This window comes from Centroberyx affinis, unplaced genomic scaffold (assembly GCF_046629955.1).
Source record: "Centroberyx affinis isolate AG114_WGS23_722 - 3 ecotype Tasmania unplaced genomic scaffold, CSIRO-AGI_Caff_v1 ptg004508l_1, whole genome shotgun sequence".
NCBI lineage: Eukaryota > Metazoa > Chordata > Actinopteri > Beryciformes > Berycidae > Centroberyx > Centroberyx affinis.
The window spans coordinates 158,327-175,942 of NW_027282155.1; the positions used below are offsets into that span (position 1 = coordinate 158,327).

General features: G+C 42.1%; 2 protein-coding genes across 4 annotated transcripts in view; both read left to right on the forward strand.

Moving 5' to 3' along the window:
- Positions 1 to 12,329, forward strand: part of arhgef1 (Rho guanine nucleotide exchange factor (GEF) 1) — a 36,472-nt gene extending 24,143 nt beyond the window's left edge. For all 3 annotated transcript variants that reach the window (XM_071544244.1, XM_071544246.1, XM_071544247.1), the window contains 17 exons: positions 725 to 915; positions 1,185 to 1,331; positions 1,878 to 1,960; positions 2,689 to 2,814; positions 3,058 to 3,172; positions 3,791 to 3,891; positions 4,070 to 4,144; positions 4,538 to 4,613; positions 5,391 to 5,558; positions 5,719 to 5,806; positions 5,928 to 6,035; positions 6,134 to 6,186; positions 6,302 to 6,445; positions 6,575 to 6,700; positions 6,803 to 6,984; positions 7,527 to 7,631; positions 8,487 to 12,329. In XM_071544244.1, the coding sequence (XP_071400345.1) occupies positions 725 to 915; positions 1,185 to 1,331; positions 1,878 to 1,960; positions 2,689 to 2,814; positions 3,058 to 3,172; positions 3,791 to 3,891; positions 4,070 to 4,144; positions 4,538 to 4,613; positions 5,391 to 5,558; positions 5,719 to 5,806; positions 5,928 to 6,035; positions 6,134 to 6,186; positions 6,302 to 6,445; positions 6,575 to 6,700; positions 6,803 to 6,984; positions 7,527 to 7,601 (1,858 nt within the window). In that variant the 3' untranslated portion in view covers positions 7,602 to 7,631; positions 8,487 to 12,329. The remainder of the gene's footprint in view (positions 1 to 724; positions 916 to 1,184; positions 1,332 to 1,877; positions 1,961 to 2,688; positions 2,815 to 3,057; positions 3,173 to 3,790; positions 3,892 to 4,069; positions 4,145 to 4,537; positions 4,614 to 5,390; positions 5,559 to 5,718; positions 5,807 to 5,927; positions 6,036 to 6,133; positions 6,187 to 6,301; positions 6,446 to 6,574; positions 6,701 to 6,802; positions 6,985 to 7,526; positions 7,632 to 8,486) is intronic.
- An 862-nt stretch (positions 12,330 to 13,191) lies between these two features.
- Positions 13,192 to 15,476, forward strand: cd79a (CD79a molecule, immunoglobulin-associated alpha). The gene is made up of 4 exons (XM_071544250.1): positions 13,192 to 13,579; positions 14,199 to 14,314; positions 14,641 to 14,703; positions 14,952 to 15,476. Exons 1-4 carry the CDS (start codon positions 13,192 to 13,194, stop codon positions 15,075 to 15,077), a joined length of 693 nt encoding a protein of 230 aa, XP_071400351.1. The 3' UTR covers positions 15,078 to 15,476.
- The last annotated feature ends 2,140 nt before the right edge of the window (positions 15,477 to 17,616 follow it).

Consider the following 17,616-nt stretch of genomic DNA (forward strand, 5'->3'; position numbering starts at 1 on the left):
ACACTCATTGCAGTGAGAGGTCAGACACTTAGCTCTTTAGGGGAAGGATTATAGAGCCAGGTCAGTATTGACCTTTGGGTTACTTTACTTACTGTTAGTCGAGAGGACTGTAAATACTGTCAGCACTGTGCGATGCATGGTGTCGAGTCTCAGAAGGGAATGTCTGGAAACAATGGAGGATCCTGGGTAAGGAGGCAGAGGTCAAGTTAATTCAGAGCTTCTCATTACATTCCACCATTTGTACTTTCATCCAAGTCAACCTTCAGCACAATGAGGGTACATTTCCTTGTATGGGTATAGAGGCTTTGCAGTCGCATCGCAACTCTCTTACAACCACTACTGGGACCTCTATAGAGGTCCAGTGGAGAGTTAGCTGTGTGCAAATAATGCCTAAATATGTAACAAACCAGATGTGATAAAAACACATTGAGAGATAGCTAACCATATAATATGATTAACAAGCTAACAATATGACATTATCGAAACATAAAATCGATCAGATGTAAAGGTGGAGAAATTATCTGTTCCCAGTCAATGCAACCATCTGTTCATAGCTATTGTAGTTCATAGCCAAGAGCTGAGGACCTCCACTATGGCCGCCAGAGGGCGTGTTACGTCACCTGAAAGCCCTCTGTTTTATGCATAACCTTTTGATTGTTGTTGATTGATGTTGTAACAGACCTCAATCTTAACCCATCCTTGTCCCACTTCCTCCGTCCCTCAGTGTCGATGGACCAATCTTAGTTCTAGAGGGTCCTGGCCCCTCCCCCACCACCCCCTCCCCCCAGCTGGAGGAGATGGAGCCACGCCTCCTGGAGTTGGAGCAGGACCCGCCCAACTGGAGGGAGCTGGCCTCCTCCGACGCCCTGTCCAGCCTCAGCAAGAAGGAGACCAAGAGGCAGGAGGTCATCAATGGTGAGGAGAAGAGAACTGAGGAGCAGCTTGATTAGAATGAGGCAGATGTGCAGATAGAATGAGGATGCACCTGTAACAAGGTATTAGAACATTAGACAGCATAGCTCCGTTTGAGTTGCCAAGAAGGAGATGTGGCTACATTCAAATATTTGTCATAGGATTATTTAGGATCAAGAACATGATCACTTAAACAGTCTGTCCTTTTTGAAGAGGGCCCATCATTTTTTAGCATCTCTTACACCCTGTCCTCTCCCCTTCTCCCCTCTCAGAGTTGTTTGCAACAGAGCATGCCCATGTGCGAATGCTGAGCGTCCTCCAGACGGTCTTCTCTAAGCCTTTAGAGAGAGAGGAGATCCTGACCAGCACCGAGTTGGCCACCATCTTCCCCAACCTGGACGAGATCATAGAAATGCACTGTGAGTACTACTGCAAACAGGTTGTTTGTAACCTCCTAGTGTTATTCATCTGAAGTGGAAAGCTAGTGCTTTGTTATCCTTCCACACAATAATCAAACCACTATATGACCAAAGGATGTTGGTTGGTGAACCATAGTTTGTACTGAGTTAGATAGTAATGCTGCACTAGGCAACTTCGCACTTAAGCGGTCCCAAGTGGCAGCAGGAGATAACTGAATTTTTGAAAGTTTGAAGGACTTCACTACCCAGAACTCATGCAACATGATGTCGGTCAACTGTCTACTCCTTGGACCTAAATTTCTTCTTCTTAGTTGCTGGTGGGGGTGGAGAGGGTGGGAAAAAAGTGATCTCTAGTGGGAATGGGATGTTTTTCTCTGTTGCAACCCCACATGTATGATTTAGATTGATAAGGCAGATGTATTTATACATGGAAATCTTGCCTAGTGCTGCTGTAACTGTTAGCACAATGTTAGTATAGAAGATTGTCTCACTGTATAAACTAAACTGTGTGTGGGTCTATGTATCTCCCTCTGGTTCTGAATCCAGATGCCTTCTATGAAAACCTGAAGAAACTGCGTGTGGAAGACAACTTCATAGTCAAATCCATCGGCACCACGCTGCTCAACAGGGTGAGTCCACCTAATGTTTCCCTCATTCGTCTCCTCATCCTATTTCTCTTTTCTCTCAGTATCCATTGTTCACCCTGATCCCATCTCTGCTGCTTTCAGTCCAACTGATACAGGAATTTTGGGGAAGAAAATTACCAATATCCCATACATTTGCCAATGATGATTTATATTTGGCAGTAATTGTGCCAAAATCTTTTGTTTTTGCTGATTTTGTTGGTGGAGCAAATGCTGATAGCAATTTATCTGTGAAAGGAAAATATTGGCTGATACATAATACAGGCACACTATTGTTCCGACTCTGTTTTCAAACTGCCTCGCCAACACTGCATGTCATCCTGACCCAATCCTCCTGACCACCATGGTCTCTCTTTGTGCCTGTTTGTGCATTACAAATTCTTTTCCATTTCATTTTCGTTTGACAGCGAGACAGCCACAAGTAAAAGTCCACATAGCTAACATCACAACAGCCAAACAGACAATCTGTGTTTTGGATGGGAACATAAGAGTGTGGGACAAGTGTGTATCCTGCTGCCAGCCTGTTTTTTTCTTCCTCTCCGATTTTGTTCCAGCACTTTCTCTGTCTCCTCATCTCTTTGTTCCTCTCATTCTCCTCTTCAATCTTGTCCAATACACTATTAGACTGTAGCTGGCATTAGCATTGAGTGTGTGTGTGTGTGTGTGTGTGTGTGTGTGTGTGTGTGTGTGTGTGTGTGTGTGTTGTGTTCCAGTTTGGTGGACCAGAGGGGGAGTGGTTCCAGAAACTGACAGCCCGGTTCTGCAGTCACCAGTCGTGGGCCCTGGACCAGATCAAGAGCAGGCAGAAGAAAGAGCCACGCTTCAATGCCTTCATACAGGTACCGTGCCCACACGCCTCAGACACACACACTTACACACACACACACACACACACACACACACACACACACTCATACAAAGACAAACAGGCTCACAAAACCCTATTCAAGGTAAAACAAAAAAACAAAGACACACACGGACAGATGCATGCACATGTAAGAAAACACATGAATGCTTGGTCACAAACTGTTCCCATGCATGTACATTCATTCTGACTTTGTGTGTGTGTGTTTTGATCGCAGGAGGCAGAGAGTAAGCCCCAGTGCCGCAGGCTGCAGCTGAAGGACATCATTCCTATAGAGATGCAGAGACTGACCAAGTACCCTCTGTTGCTGGAGAATATTGCCAAAAGCACAGGTGTGTGTGTGTGTGTGTGTGTGTGTATGTGTATGTGTATGTGTGCCTGTCGCTCACTTTGGAGTGGAATACGCAACAAAAGTCAATAAGTTCCCTGCATATTTGTAAACATGTTTTGGAGACGCCCTGTTCTCTAGACACCAGGTGGCATTCTATTATGCTAACCGCTGAATCCTTAAAATCTAATTTCCTCAGGATTCCTTGTTTGTGAAAGGCAGAGGTAAAAGGTGACGAAAAGAAATCTGTTGGTGTGATTGCACTGGAAAGTAAATTAATGAGCTGTTTTTTCCCCTGTTACCAAGTTGCTAATAATATGCAGAGGATGCCTCCAGCGATCACGAATGTCTCCAGTCACTTTCGCAAGCTGACGCATGAGCTTTCATTGTGTATCACAAGTATGATTATCTGTGTGTGTTCCTTATTGAGAGTACATGACAAATTTGGAGGTCAAAATACAGGACTTATCTGGACAGTAGTGCCACAGCTAATTTAATCACATCAGCAAAACTTCTGAACAATCGATCACCTCCCACTTCCTTATTTACAATCATGATTTATGTCTTTTGGCTGGGCGAAAGCTGTATTTTCTTAAACTCTGTGTTTTCCATCTCACCACAGAGGACCCGACAGAGAAGGAGAGCATCCAGCAGAGCGCAGAGTGCTGCAGAAAGATCCTCAACCACGTCAACGAGGAGGTCAAAGTGATGGAGAACCTACTGGTGAGAAACGCACAGTACATCACTCAACGCGCTGTGGTCACGTAGTGATTGAGTGCTAATCGGAGTCTTGTAAATTCATGTTGTGACCTGTGAAGGACTCGGGTTGTTCTGCTGCTTCAGGATCCAGCTATGCCGACTGTCCTCTGTCTGACCCGCTCATCTCTCTCTCTGTTTCCAGACTCTGAAGGACTACCAGCGCAGATTGGACACATCAGGGCTCAAACCCAGTAATGAGCTGTACACCGAATACAGGGTAAGCTTCTCCTGACAAGGTTGGTCTATCCATAGAAGACAAACGAAGATTCCCCGTACACAAAATTCATCTCCGCTGTGTCTCTAATTTATGCCATGAGAAGTGTCTTGATAAAGGTCTTGTACCGAAACGTCAATAGGCAATAAAAGAGACAGCAGAGGTGAATTTTAGTGTGCGGGAAGCTTCATTTGTTTTCTGTGGGTGATTTGATGGGGATCTGGATCTTTGCCAGTACCATTTTGAGGAGTGCCTATGGTGTGCGCTTTCCATATTTATTATAAGATGGCTTTATCCCTCACATGCACACACTCTTTATTGTACCATACAGATTTTAGTTCTGATGTTCTTGTTGCAAGGACTTCTCTCATCAGTCTCTCTCTCTCTCTTTCTCAGAACATTGACCTGACCCAGAAGAAAATGATTTATGAAGGCCCTCTGATTTGGAGAGTCACCAAGGAGAAAGCTCTTGGTAATTATAAGCTTGTGTGTACACATCTCACGCGTGCAAACCGTATGTGATTATCTGCGTTCTGCTTTTTCAGCAATGCTACAGAAGCAGTGTTTCCATCCAGCTGTCAAGCAAATTTTACATTATCTTTTGAAATGTTTCAAAAGTAATATTCATATTAGGTGCGATTACAATCAGCTGGGTTGAAGGGAATAAATAGACTTCCTGAATGTCAAAAAAAATCACATCCACAAGAAAAATGCAAAGAATAGTTATCATTCCTTAGTGTCGGCTAGTGTTGGCCATATTTCATCCTGTCATCCTTTCATCATATACACTAGAGCAACAGCAGATATGACATTTATGATGATTTTGAGATGGACAAATATTTTACACACATTTCAGAAGAGCCAAAGCCACTTTTCAACTGGGGTGCGATGAAATTGAACCATTCGTCAGGCTGATAATGCCAAACCTACCTCATTATTTATACAACAAAATGCATTTCCATCACCATTTCTCATTGACAAAAAAAATCCACAAAACCTTTTTGCGATTTTGAAGGAATTTTATTGAATTTTACTTTCTTCATTTAGCTTTTCGAATTCAGTACATCATGATTAGCAACAAAAATACTTGGATGGAAACCCAGCTGTAATCACGCAACTGTGACTGCTATCAAAGTGGCCACTTGACTTCCTCTTTTTTTAAAAAAGGTACGTAACTTCTTGCTCTCTCTCTCCCTCTACTCTATCTTTCCCACTGTCTGTCCCTCTCCCTCTCCTCCCTCTATCTCAGAGGTGCAGTGTGTGTTGCTCGGGGACCTGCTGGTGCTCCTACAGCGGCAAGACGACAAGATGGTCCTCAAGTGCCAGAGCAAGAGTAACATCGCCGTGCAGGAGGGCAAGCAGATGCTGAGCCCCATTATCAAGCTGGACTCGGTCTTCCTACGTGAGGTGGCCACAGGTCAGCCCCAAACCCAGACACATAAAGACACACACACACACACACACACACACACACACACACAAGAACACAAAAATAGTTCTATGGACAGACATAGGTCACCTCTCTTGGGAGGCCCATACCATTCAAATCTTCCAACTCCTGTTCTTTATTCTGGCAGATCGAAAGGCCTTCTATGTGATCTTTACCTGGGACAGCGGTGCTCAGATCTACGAATTGGTGGCTCAGTCTGTTGGAGAGAGGAAGACGTGAGTGTGGGAGAGGAAGAGACTGATAATGTTTTGTTATATATATATATATATTGTTAATAGTTTTAAGTAGGATGAATTGTAATCAGATTTTTGTGTGTGCGTGTCTGTGTGTGTGTAGCTGGACGGATGTGATAAAGTCAGCAGTGGATGATCTGAAGCGGAGTGGGACTCCCATGAGGTTGGTGTTGCCTCCCGGAGGAGGGGGATCCCCGTTCAGTCCCTCAGCGTAAGTGTGTGTTTGTTTGATGAGAGACTCATTCATCGCTCACCAAATCTCACTCATCTCTAAACATCAAATTGCCTTCCTCCTTCTCTCTCCCTCAGGCTGACTGCCCCTTTGAGTCCGACTGAGAACGGAGGTTTGAAAAGCAGCAGTGGTGAGAGCGCCGTCTCTTATCAGCTGAACACTACTCGGCATAAATAGTGTTAATTTGTTATTGTTATGCATTTCTAAAGGCTTGGGCCAAAGTTAAACCTTGTGTCTGTCTGTAGATCGGGATAAGGACAGCCTGACAGATGACAAGTCTGCAGACCCCCGGCACTCCCTGATCGATTTCCTGTCAGACAAAGGCTTCGACCTGATAGGCCACTCCAACAGCGATCAGGAGAAAGTCGCCAATATCGCATTATATGAAGGTGAATTGGGGTTTTCCATGTGCACCTATGGACTTCTTTTTTATAACTGTCCTCCTTTCTTTTTCATCTTTGTGAAGCTTTTTTTTATTCTTACAAAGCCACTAAACCTGACTGTGTCTCCTCTGTTAGTCATGTTGCTGAAAAGGCTATTGGTCGGCAGCATCAGCCTATCAGAGGACTCGCAGCCGGATGAGGAGAATGGAGGGGAGCAATCAGAAAGGCCGAGCCAAGATACAGACAGCTGTCAGTCAACAGGTATGCTTGTATGCGTTTAATTAGTTAGTTACTGTATTTTACACAACGCAACTGACTGAGCCAGACAATAGACATATCTCAATGCTGTCTTTCCATCCACAGAGGAAAGTCAGACCACAGACGGAGGAGTGGAGGGGGAGGATAACGGAGGGGGAGAGGAGGGGGGAGGGATGAAGGGAGAGGAGGAGAGGGGCATGAGCGCGCCGCTGGTGTTGTCCCAGGAGAGGATGGAGGAGGTGTGCAGGAGACTCCACAGTCTGGAGGAGAAGCTGAAAAGACTACAGGTGAGGGGGGGGGGGGGGAGAGAGAGAGAGAGAGAGCGAAAGAGCGATAGATGGGAATACGGAGTGAAACCGCGAGGGAGCAAGTATGACAGAGGCAAAATAAAGATGAGAGACATAACAAAAGACGAGAGCTGAGTGGAAAGAGACGCAGAGGTGGGCATCAAGGGTTTCACCAAGGATGATTTAAGTAAGGAGCGAGCCGGGGTATACTTTGGACAGATGGGGCCAAAATGGCACAAAAGAGAAACTAGAGAACAGAAAACCACTTAACCACTGCTGTTACTGCCTGGCTGAAAATTGCCTTGTGAAATTGGACTTCTCTGAAAATGGCTATTATGTCCACCGCTTGCAATGGGATGTGTCAGAGAAGCAGCGAGGGAGACGGAGAGAGGATGTTAAGAGGAGGTGGTGGAGTTGTGTGTGTGTGTGTGTGTGTGTCAGTGTGTGGGGTGGGGGGGTGCACAAGGAAAGTGTGTGTGTGTGTGTGTGTGTGTGTCCGTCTGTCCTAGCTTCCTATGGTGATATTGATCTGTGTGTTGCAGACTGTCGAGGAGGAGCACCACAGGCTGCAGGAGGCCCTTTCCAAGTTCTCACTGGAGGGGGGCAACTTCCAGTGAGACACCAACGCGCCACCTGCTGGCCACTAGGTGAGACGCTTCAACCAGCTGTTTGAACTTCTAATTATCGATCCATCGTCAAAGCATTTCACAGACGTAGGATCTTAATATGAAGTCCATTTTGATGCACTTGGTAGACTATGTGAAACAACTGCAACAAGCTAAGTTCCGAAGTTCATCATTCAATCTAAAATATAGAGGCTCTACTCTTGTGTTATCATTTGTCAATCAAAGACTAAAGTTACCCACAATCCCTTAGATAGTACAAGGTTTTTTAATGCCTCCGCGCCGGCGACAGCCGTGGCCGGAGGCATTATGTTTTCGGGTTGTCCGTCCGTCCGTCCCATTCTCGTGAACGCGATATCTCAGGAACGCCTGGAGGGAATTTCATTACATTTGGCACAAACGTCCACTTGGACTCAAGGATGAACTGATTAGAATTTGGTGGTCAAAGGTCAAGGTCACTGTGACCTCACAAAAGACGTTTTTGGCCATAACTCAAGAATTCATACGCTAATTATGACAAAATTTCACACAAATGTCTGATAGGATAAAATGATGAAGTGATGACATTTTATATCCAAAAGTTCAAAGGTCAACTTCACTGTGACATCATAATGTTTCGCTTACCACTGTAGCTGAGAAAACGACCTTGGGTCATTCTACAAAAACAGTGGTCACTTAGTTTTGCAGACACCAAAATCCTTTAAGTTGACCTAATAATCACATTAATTATATATGTTCAATAAATAAAGACTGTCCTTGCAATGATAAAACAAATTTTACTGGCAGAGGCATACAACCGCGAGGCGGTTATTTCTAGTTGTTTTTCAAATTTGTGCTATCAATCATTTCACCATTTTCTTTGGCTTTTCTCCTGTTTAGATTATTACTGGTGCTGGATTGAAGTGCAAGAGTGACTTTCAGAGGATTGCCTGGAAATCCCTCAACACTGTCATGCCTGGACCCTTGCTGAATTTGAGTCACAGCTGGTTGTAGCCAACCAGGAAGTTTCTGCCAGGCGGAGGGGGAGGGCTTTGTGCACAGTGCAGTGGTTCAGTGATGCAACATGGGAGGTGTGTGTGTGTGTATGTGTATGTGTATGTTTGTCTGTTTGTGTGCATGCTTGGTAGAGAGCTAGACAGAAATAACGAGAGAGATCCTACTTTTGTGTGGGAGGTGGTTTTTGCAAACAGGTGCCAAAAAAATGGAGCAATATTTTGCTGTGAGAGATGCTGCCTAACAAGATGTTGTGATTGTGACCTGCTGTAACACACATGCGCACACCAGAAACATGCACGCTAGAAAACCTATTTACATTATTACCAATGGCAGATGCATTGTAAAGGGTAAATCTTATATACACATGCCAAGTTAGTTATACCAGTTGGGAGCCTTTAGAGGGCAATGTAACATTTTAAGATGTAATGAAATACTACTGCTGACATATAGTGTTATTTCTAGTCTATGCCAAAGTACAGCAGAAATGCACTTTTTCTGATCAAATCCAATTGGACCCACACAGATTCCCAACACTGATTTTGCAATATTTATTACTTTTATTCTCTCTCTTTTTTGCTTTATATGGCCAGCCCTCATCATTGAAAGGATGCATGCGGGAAAGTGTGTGTATGTGTGTTACAAAGTGTATAATTGAGAAAGGCTTTGTTTCTGAGTTATCTTACTGTAATTAGGTCAACTTAGAAACATTTATATATAGTGGCACTATAGCTAATCATGTTGTTAGTGATAGAGACTTGTTTGTGTTTACTGCTTTTATTTATTCCTCCGAGTCCTGTTAGGTCAATGAGCTGCCTCACCCGAGTGAAACTGTTAACAGCACTGGGCCGAAAAGATAGAGCAATGTGTGAGAGAGAGAGAGAGAGAGAGAGAGAAAAGAAAAGAAGGCAGACCTGGAATGTGTAATAGAGATCAAGGTAGACAGCGATAAAGAGTGGAGTGAGGGGGGGAGTGTTAAGCAAGGGAAAGGCCATTGTTGCTTTGGTTTTTTTGAAGCCAGCTCGAAGCGTAGAGAACTAGAGGGTCATGGGGAGATGTGCAGGAAAGATGAGATCAAAATTTGCACTCACTGTACTGTAGAAAAATGCAGACACAAGTCAGTGAGCACACACACACACACACACACACACACACTGAGGGCCCAGTGCTACAGCAGTGTTTTCACGAGGGAGGGCAGTCAGTGCCGGCGATGTTTCTGCTAGCCTGTTTCATTGTAATGTCTGCAGTGTCAACTTCCCCCAAATAGGGCTTGTAGCTCCTGAGCCAAAACATGGAGTTAAGACGGGGTTACAATTTGTATTATATGCTGTTAGATATGTTATTAGTCAAAGAGTATATTCTTCACTGGTAGCAATATTTGTATCAAAATTGGACTCTCTCTATGTATTTTATTCAGGAGTTGATTGTAATATGATAATGATATAATTTCTGAGTAGTGGCATTGAACTGTGGCCATGCACACAGGACCAAAGACATAACCAAGTACCGTTAGATCCTCATACTAGCTGTTATATTCTTATGACACGTCTCATGTGTATATTAGCATGTCGCCTAATGCTGATTCGAGAGTGATGGCTCACTAGCGCAGCCTGCAGTTAGTAGCTGCCTTTCCTCTCTCCAAATTCCAATATGTGGCAACTTTAGTACGTGGATTGCCCACCAAACAGACGACAGGAGCATGGGTTATCACTGAAAAATACCTGTTTTCAATACTGTACCAAGGGGAATGAATGTAAAGATGAAGAACGAGATGAAGAATATTAGATACTGTGTTAAGACGTACTGCCCTAGCCTTATGACCAACTTAGACCCAAACAGAGTCTGCAGACCCCATGTTTTCCCACATACACTTTAGAAAGGAAAAAGAACATCTGTGCAGCTTTTCAGCAAAAAAAAAAATACCACAGAAAATGAAAGAAAGTGTCCGCAGAATCTGTTTGTGTCTGTTTAAGACCAAGCCAGTGTGACTGCAACAAGCTGTACTGTACTGAACTGGATAGAGGACCAGTCACCTAACACCTCTGGCAAAAAAAACCAACATGAAACAAAGGATCTGTTCCAGAAAGAGAAAAAGGAAAGAGCAACAAGACAATAGAGTCAGATAAGGATATTGAGGAAACGTTGAAGCTTTGGTGGCAGGAAAACTGCAGACTTGTTCGGACGTCACTCTTACCAGTACTGTAATAGCAGTAATCATGATCACTTCCTAGTATGCATTCTCATCGTTGTTGGCACACCAACAAAAGCCCCCTTTGACCCTACTAAACATCAGTATGAAATTATGCAAATTGTGGTGCCATTAGTTGCTTGAGTGTCAGAAGTTAACTAAATGATACGATTTTGTGTTTGAACATTACTGCCTCGTTTCTGTCGTCTTTTTTTCCCCCCTCCTCTCTCATTCTCTATCACTTTGGCTTTCATTTTATCTACATCCTGTCTTCCTCTTAAGATTTGTATATAAATGTTATCTTGTAGGAAATAATAGTGAAAGGGTGAGCAACCAGTATAGCTACGGCCCCTCTCCCTTGGTCTGTCTTAACGTGTGTTTAGTAAGCTTATTGGCTACATACACATCTTGATCACACCTTCACTTCTTATGATAGTATGATCACCTTTCCTACCACACAGTTTTATCCTATGTCATTGTGTATTTCATTTGATTTGCTTAAACGGGTCGGGGAGGTTTTTGTTATTACTGTTTGTTTTTTTTCAAAGAAGCTTATGTAATTATGTACTATGCATTTGCCAATAATGGAGAGAGAGAAAAGACTTGTCTGTAACCAGTTTATGCATGAATGATCTGAAGTTGACAATTATGCAAATATTCTGCCATTTGCGAGTTTGAGTGCAAACTCATTTTATACTGTGGCCATCCAGCCTGCCAATGGCATAAGGTTAAAGAGATAATCTCAACCAGGAATTTTTCAACATTGAACTGCAATGATCAGCAGGTGAAACCCAGTTAACACCAGTTTACAGTAATACCTCCACTCTTCCACCACAGCACTGGGCGAACGACTACTACAGACAATTCTCTCTCTCTCTCTCTCTCTCTCTCTCTCTCTCTCTCTCTCTCTCCTTCTCTCTCTCTCTCTCCTTCAGTTGCTTTTCCTCATGTATCCTATATACAAATACATAGATGTATAGAAAATGTATTTATAGAGTGGTGCCTTGTTCAGACGATCAAGCTGTTTTCTTCATAAAGGGCTCTCAAGTCTACAAACACAAGCACTGTTGTTCTGGTGGGTTGCCTTTCATGGAGGTCCATGAAATTGACCTAAGGGGAGAGAGCCAATGAGTGAATGGCCAATATGCATTGAGAGATAATTCCAGGATTCTGATTGGTTGGTTTCAGGGTTGGGGTCTTTATTAGGGCGGTTTAACTCGCCCCTGTCGACCCTCTCTCAGGGGTAGCCTGTACTCTCTGTGTTTGTGTCCATCTCCATAACGGCAATAGGATTTGAGCCCTCACCATGTTTTACTCCGCCAGTCAGCGCTCTGTATAGAATAGGCACTGGTCCTTGTCATTCAGGCATCCGCCATCTTGTCTATCTATAAACAATGAATATGCAAGAACTATTCTGTGTATTTGGGTTTTGATTTTATTGTGTAAGAGGGTTTTTAATGATGTGTACTTAAGAAAAATTGTGGTACGTTCTTTTTTTAATTCCGTTTTTTTTTTTTTTTTAATAAATGGGGGAAATAAATTCCTGTTCTGTCGTTTTATATAGTTATTAGCTACTTATTGATTTGGAGAGTGTATTATGATCCAAGGTTAGCTTCGTGGATCAGATCTGGCCATAAATCTTTCATCTGGAGAGACATAAAATGGTAAGAAAAATAGCTGATATTTATTTATTTCATTTTCCAGAATATTTTGCATATACACTGTCTAAATGTATCAGATGCAACAAGGTAATTTCCATCAGGTTATATGCAAATGGGTGACTGCTGAAAATTATTCAAGCGTACATCCTGACTGAGAGGAAAACAAGACAGTGTATCATTACAACAGCAGTGAGGACCTGGATGGGTGTGGTGTAGAGAACATTACTGACAAGATTCCAGTAGCTTTATTTTGCCTTTATTTCTGGTTTGCACATTTGTGAAGAGGATGGGTGCAGTTACAATCTTTGTCCTGTGCAGCTTTGTTGTGTTGGTGAGTAAGGCCAGTTTATTTAAAAATACAATATCTGTGGCTCTCTGTGGCTCCAGACTCTGATTTGAAGAAATAAATTAGAATTGTGTAGATGAAATTATCTTTTAGGGCTTGTATAAATAAGGCATTTGTACATGTCTGCACAAAAAGATATCCACTCTCGCTAGCTCTGAGTTGTGCTCCAGTGAACCACATCTCCTGTCAGAACAGATGGCTGTGCTATCACATTACACTTTTGGTCTATTGTTTATTATTCTGTGCATTTGCAACTTTATTTATTGCTTACATTTTTATTAATCATCTTTATGACACTGTTTTGTTAAGTATACTATAAATAAAGGTTATTGTTATTACAATCTCTTCCAATGTCATGACACCTCTCAAAATAATTTGACATAAGTGTTTTGAACAATGTTAAAAAAACAATACATCATTATTGTTGCTTTTTCCCTAGTGGTTGCCCAGGGCAAGACGGTGACTTTACAGCCGGACCGGCCCTCTTTGAGGCTGCAACTCTCTCAGGTTGCCAGGCTGTATTGCTGCTACGACGCCAGCGTGGAAGTGGTCAATTCTTGGTTTCATAAGCGTTTCGTAAGCTCTGGCAACAGTTTAGTCTCTACACAGCAGTTGAACCTGTCAACCACACGGCATGCATTTAACGAGGGCAAGTCTAACGGATGTTACACCCTCAAAATCATGGAGGTGCAGTTCAATGACACTGGCCTGTACCAGTGTCTCGTCAGCAGCCATGAACACAAGATCTCTGTCTACACACATGGCACCTACCTGCAGGTCTACAGTGAGTGTGTGTGTGTGTGTGTGTGGGGGGGGGGGGTGTATCCTCATAATCCATAAATCCAGTGAACCTTAGTCTAACCAAGAGCTCTATGAATGGCAGTATCTGTGCATATTGTAGATTAGTCAATCTTTACATCATAAGGATGGTCTCATGACAGTCTGCTGCCCGGTCGTTTACTTAAAATAGTACAAAGATTAGATCAAGTTGCAATCAACCTAATGTCTATGGGCATTTCACACACTCTGCATCACAATCTCTCCTTTTAATTCAGATGCGGAAATGTAAAACAAACGCTAAACGTTTCTGGAGATATTGTGTGACATAACCTGCATTAGTATACACCAGCACCATTGCCCTCACCTAACAATACCATCAATTGTTTATTGATCCATTTTAGGTATGTTAAACTCTGCTCTGTTCTTTAGGCTACATAGCACAGTTATATAATGAAAAAATCCATCTTTTGCAATAAATTAGTTGGCAAGTCCTTTAAGTAATTAAGGAGTTAGCACTCTCTCTCACTAGCAACAAAAAATAAAGTATGTGGTTGTGAGTGAATAGAGACTGACACAACTGCTGCTTGGTGTGTTTGACCCCTGAACCCTGTCTTCATGCCCAGAGCCAATGGAAAAGACGATAAACATCAGCGAAAGCACCAAGAACAAGATCCTGACAGCTCAGGGAATCTTACTTATGCTGTGTGTGCTGCTGCCTTCTGCCACCCTTCTGTGCAAGGTCAGAGCATAACATCATTAGCACCATTTGTACCGGACACAGCTCTGTCTAATTCACCTGACTCGTAGCATTGTTGTTCAAGCTGTGGTTACTTCCCCAAATTGCTAAATCATGGTAACACCCTGTATTCATGTTACACTCAACATACCAGAAATGACTGCAGTCCTTAAGACCGCTCTAGTTTTACTGTGTTTGCCACATAAAAAACATGTTTCTCAAAATTTAATTTTTTTATTCTGTGTGATGACAACATTGTTTCCTCACCTTTCCCCCGCGGGAAGTTGCATCATCTCACAGCTTTACCAACTTCTCTTTTCCTCTACCAGTCAAAGAAACTAAATGAACTGGAGAAGAGGAAGATGAAGAAGGAAGAGGAGAACATATATGAGGTGAGCGTTAAATGAGTCACTCCCTCTTCTGAGTCATTGTTTCTGAGTGTCAAACCCATGTCACAGCAGGGAGAGGATGTTGTACGAGCAACTGAGCAGAATGTGCCAGGCGTTATCATTTCCCCGAGAACAACACTGGGACAGAGATATGAATGAACATGTTATCTTGTGCCATTCAATTTAACATCAATGTGTTTCATTGATTTTTGTGTTTCATTGATTTTCATCCGCCTTATATACTCACCCAGGGGCTAAATCTGGACGACTGTTGCAGCACATATGATCAGATCCTGCGCACCCAGGGACAGAACCCCTACCAGGATGTGGGCAACGTTATGGAGGAAGAGGATGACATCCAGCTGGAGAAACCTTGAAGGAAAGGAGACAGACAGAGAGAAATAAGAAGAAAGAGAGGGGGGTTGAGTGGTTTTGAGAGCTGACGTCTGAAGTTATGGGCTGTGGTATTTTTCAGGGATTCTGAATCAATTAGGCTATTGCATCTTTCACCACACACACACACACACACACACACACATTTGAATTTGGAGAGTGTTTTATACATAGCATACAGTAGTGGTTTTAGCATCTGGCGGCATCATTCAATTCAGCTTTTTCTTTTTTTTTTTTTCAAGAAACCATTTATATTTCTTGCCCTGTTTGCAATTCACATAACTTATGTGTTCCATTAACTTTCCTTTGTGTCACAACTAGGCCTAATTTGCCTGCTACCATTTGCTTGAGTGTTTTGTGAATAAAGTTGTGAAAACATAATATCCCAATATTTTGTTCTGCTTGTGTAATCTAAGTTATTGTGTTGCATTTATTTTTTAAGGTCTATTATAGGCTATATTTAATTATGAATATATTTCAACTTGATTATTTGGATTATTATATAGCTAAATAATAATTATTGTTAGTTATTATTATATCTCTACTAATATTATTATTATTATTATTGTTATAATTAATATTATTATTATAATTGTATGATTATAAGATTTTATTTAGTCAGTCCCCCAGAGTAATTTTAGTTCCTGCCTGTAACGTGTGTGTGTTTGGACGTTGTTGAAGAGACACGAGATTCTCTGTGCACATGTGAGAAGCTAATGCTGAGTCCGTTTTGGCCCGGTATTAAAAAGAGGATCAAACAACCACTGTAGACCGATTATTGCCCACAGCCCGGGAGACTGGAGTCTTCACATAAAACTTAGGGTTACAGACTGGTGGCAGCGGTTTTACTTCCTCATATTAACGCCGAAGCCAGGGCAAGCAACTACAACTACTTACGGCGGTGAGTGATTATCACAACGTGGAAGCTGTGTTCGCGCACGTGAACATGGGTTTCGAGTTTGAAGTTCGTGTTGTATGAACTGTTGGAGAAATACACGGACACTTTGTGAATTAAATAACACAGACGGAAGACAAAAACAAAAGCCTTCCTACCGCCTGTTTTTTTTTTTTTTTTTTATAATGAAAGTTTATTTAATCTTTTTAAATTTAGTATAAAGTAAAAATATAAGGGGAGTGGACAGGTTAGTTGAATTGTTTCTAGTAATGGAGGCATCATGAGGAGATCCATGTGTATACATATCCATGCCCCTACATACATACATACCGCCTGTTTATAAATTGGACAGTAGAATAATCGACCATGTCCTTGGCATCGTTAGTGGATGATGTCGAGGACGGAATAAATTGATGAACCTGGCCATTTCCTTGGCTCGGCACAGGGTAACAACACCAATTTCATTCACTACAGAGTGGAGCTGCCTTGTTTTCATGGGGATGGTAAGGACAAGGAAAGTTTCTCTCTGTGGAAAGCTAGATTGGAGCTTGCAGTTTCATGCATGGTGTCCACTACAGTGGACAGATATTTGGAACCATTTTGAACCATTTAAGTTGTAGTACCATGTCCCAACCACCAGGTCACGGACCCCCAAAGCGTTGTCTACAATTCCATTTGATTATTGTCCCCCGCCGAAGGGGGGACTATGGATCGGTCTCCGTCCGTTAGTTCGTTCGTTTGTTAGTCACACTGTAACGTTGACTTTGTGCCATTGACAATGAATGGGAACTCAGTGGTAAAGCAATACAGTTTAAGTTATCATAGGTAACATAATAGTCTACACACGCTACACACTTGGAGACATCAGACTGGGTTGATCTGTTGAAGTGAGAGTCAATGGAGAATTTTTGGGCAAACCTCTAACCACAAGACACTCTGTAGTTATTGTACAGTTGTTGGACTGTTGTACTGTTATTGCACTCATCACTCAGCACTACCACTGTACCGTCAGTGTTGACTACTTATATCATATTACCACTTACCTACTGTGCAATACCATCACTTATCATTTAGCATTTATATTATTCATAACACTCTAGCTCCTGGTGTTGTAGGTTATATTGTATATTGTATTATAAATTGTATTGTAGTGTAATGTACGGATTGTATTTATTGCGTATTGTAGTTCTTATATTTTGTACTGTATTGAGTAAAAACAGGACAATTACAGTTACTACATTTCAAGATATAACTTGTAAACCTAATTCTGAGGAGAGTAGGCAACAGAAGTATATGGTCAATCTGTCCTTTCATTGTCTCATACGAAAATGCTTATACAATTTCACTCATATTTCAAGTACATTCAGCAATCACTTACTGACCCAAGGGTGGAACTACATCACTGGTGGGGGACAACATGTTTACTATTTGCTTGTTATCTTTGGTACCTCAGGAATATCTGTTAAATCCTTTTATTCTCAGAAAACCAGACAGGTAAAAAAAATATTTTTCAACTAAATAAGATGTTAGAAATACTTTTATTCAGATTTTAATAATATTTTTCTTGTACATTTTTTTCTGTGACTGAAAATACATCTGTCCACTCCAGTCGACGTATCTGTCCACTG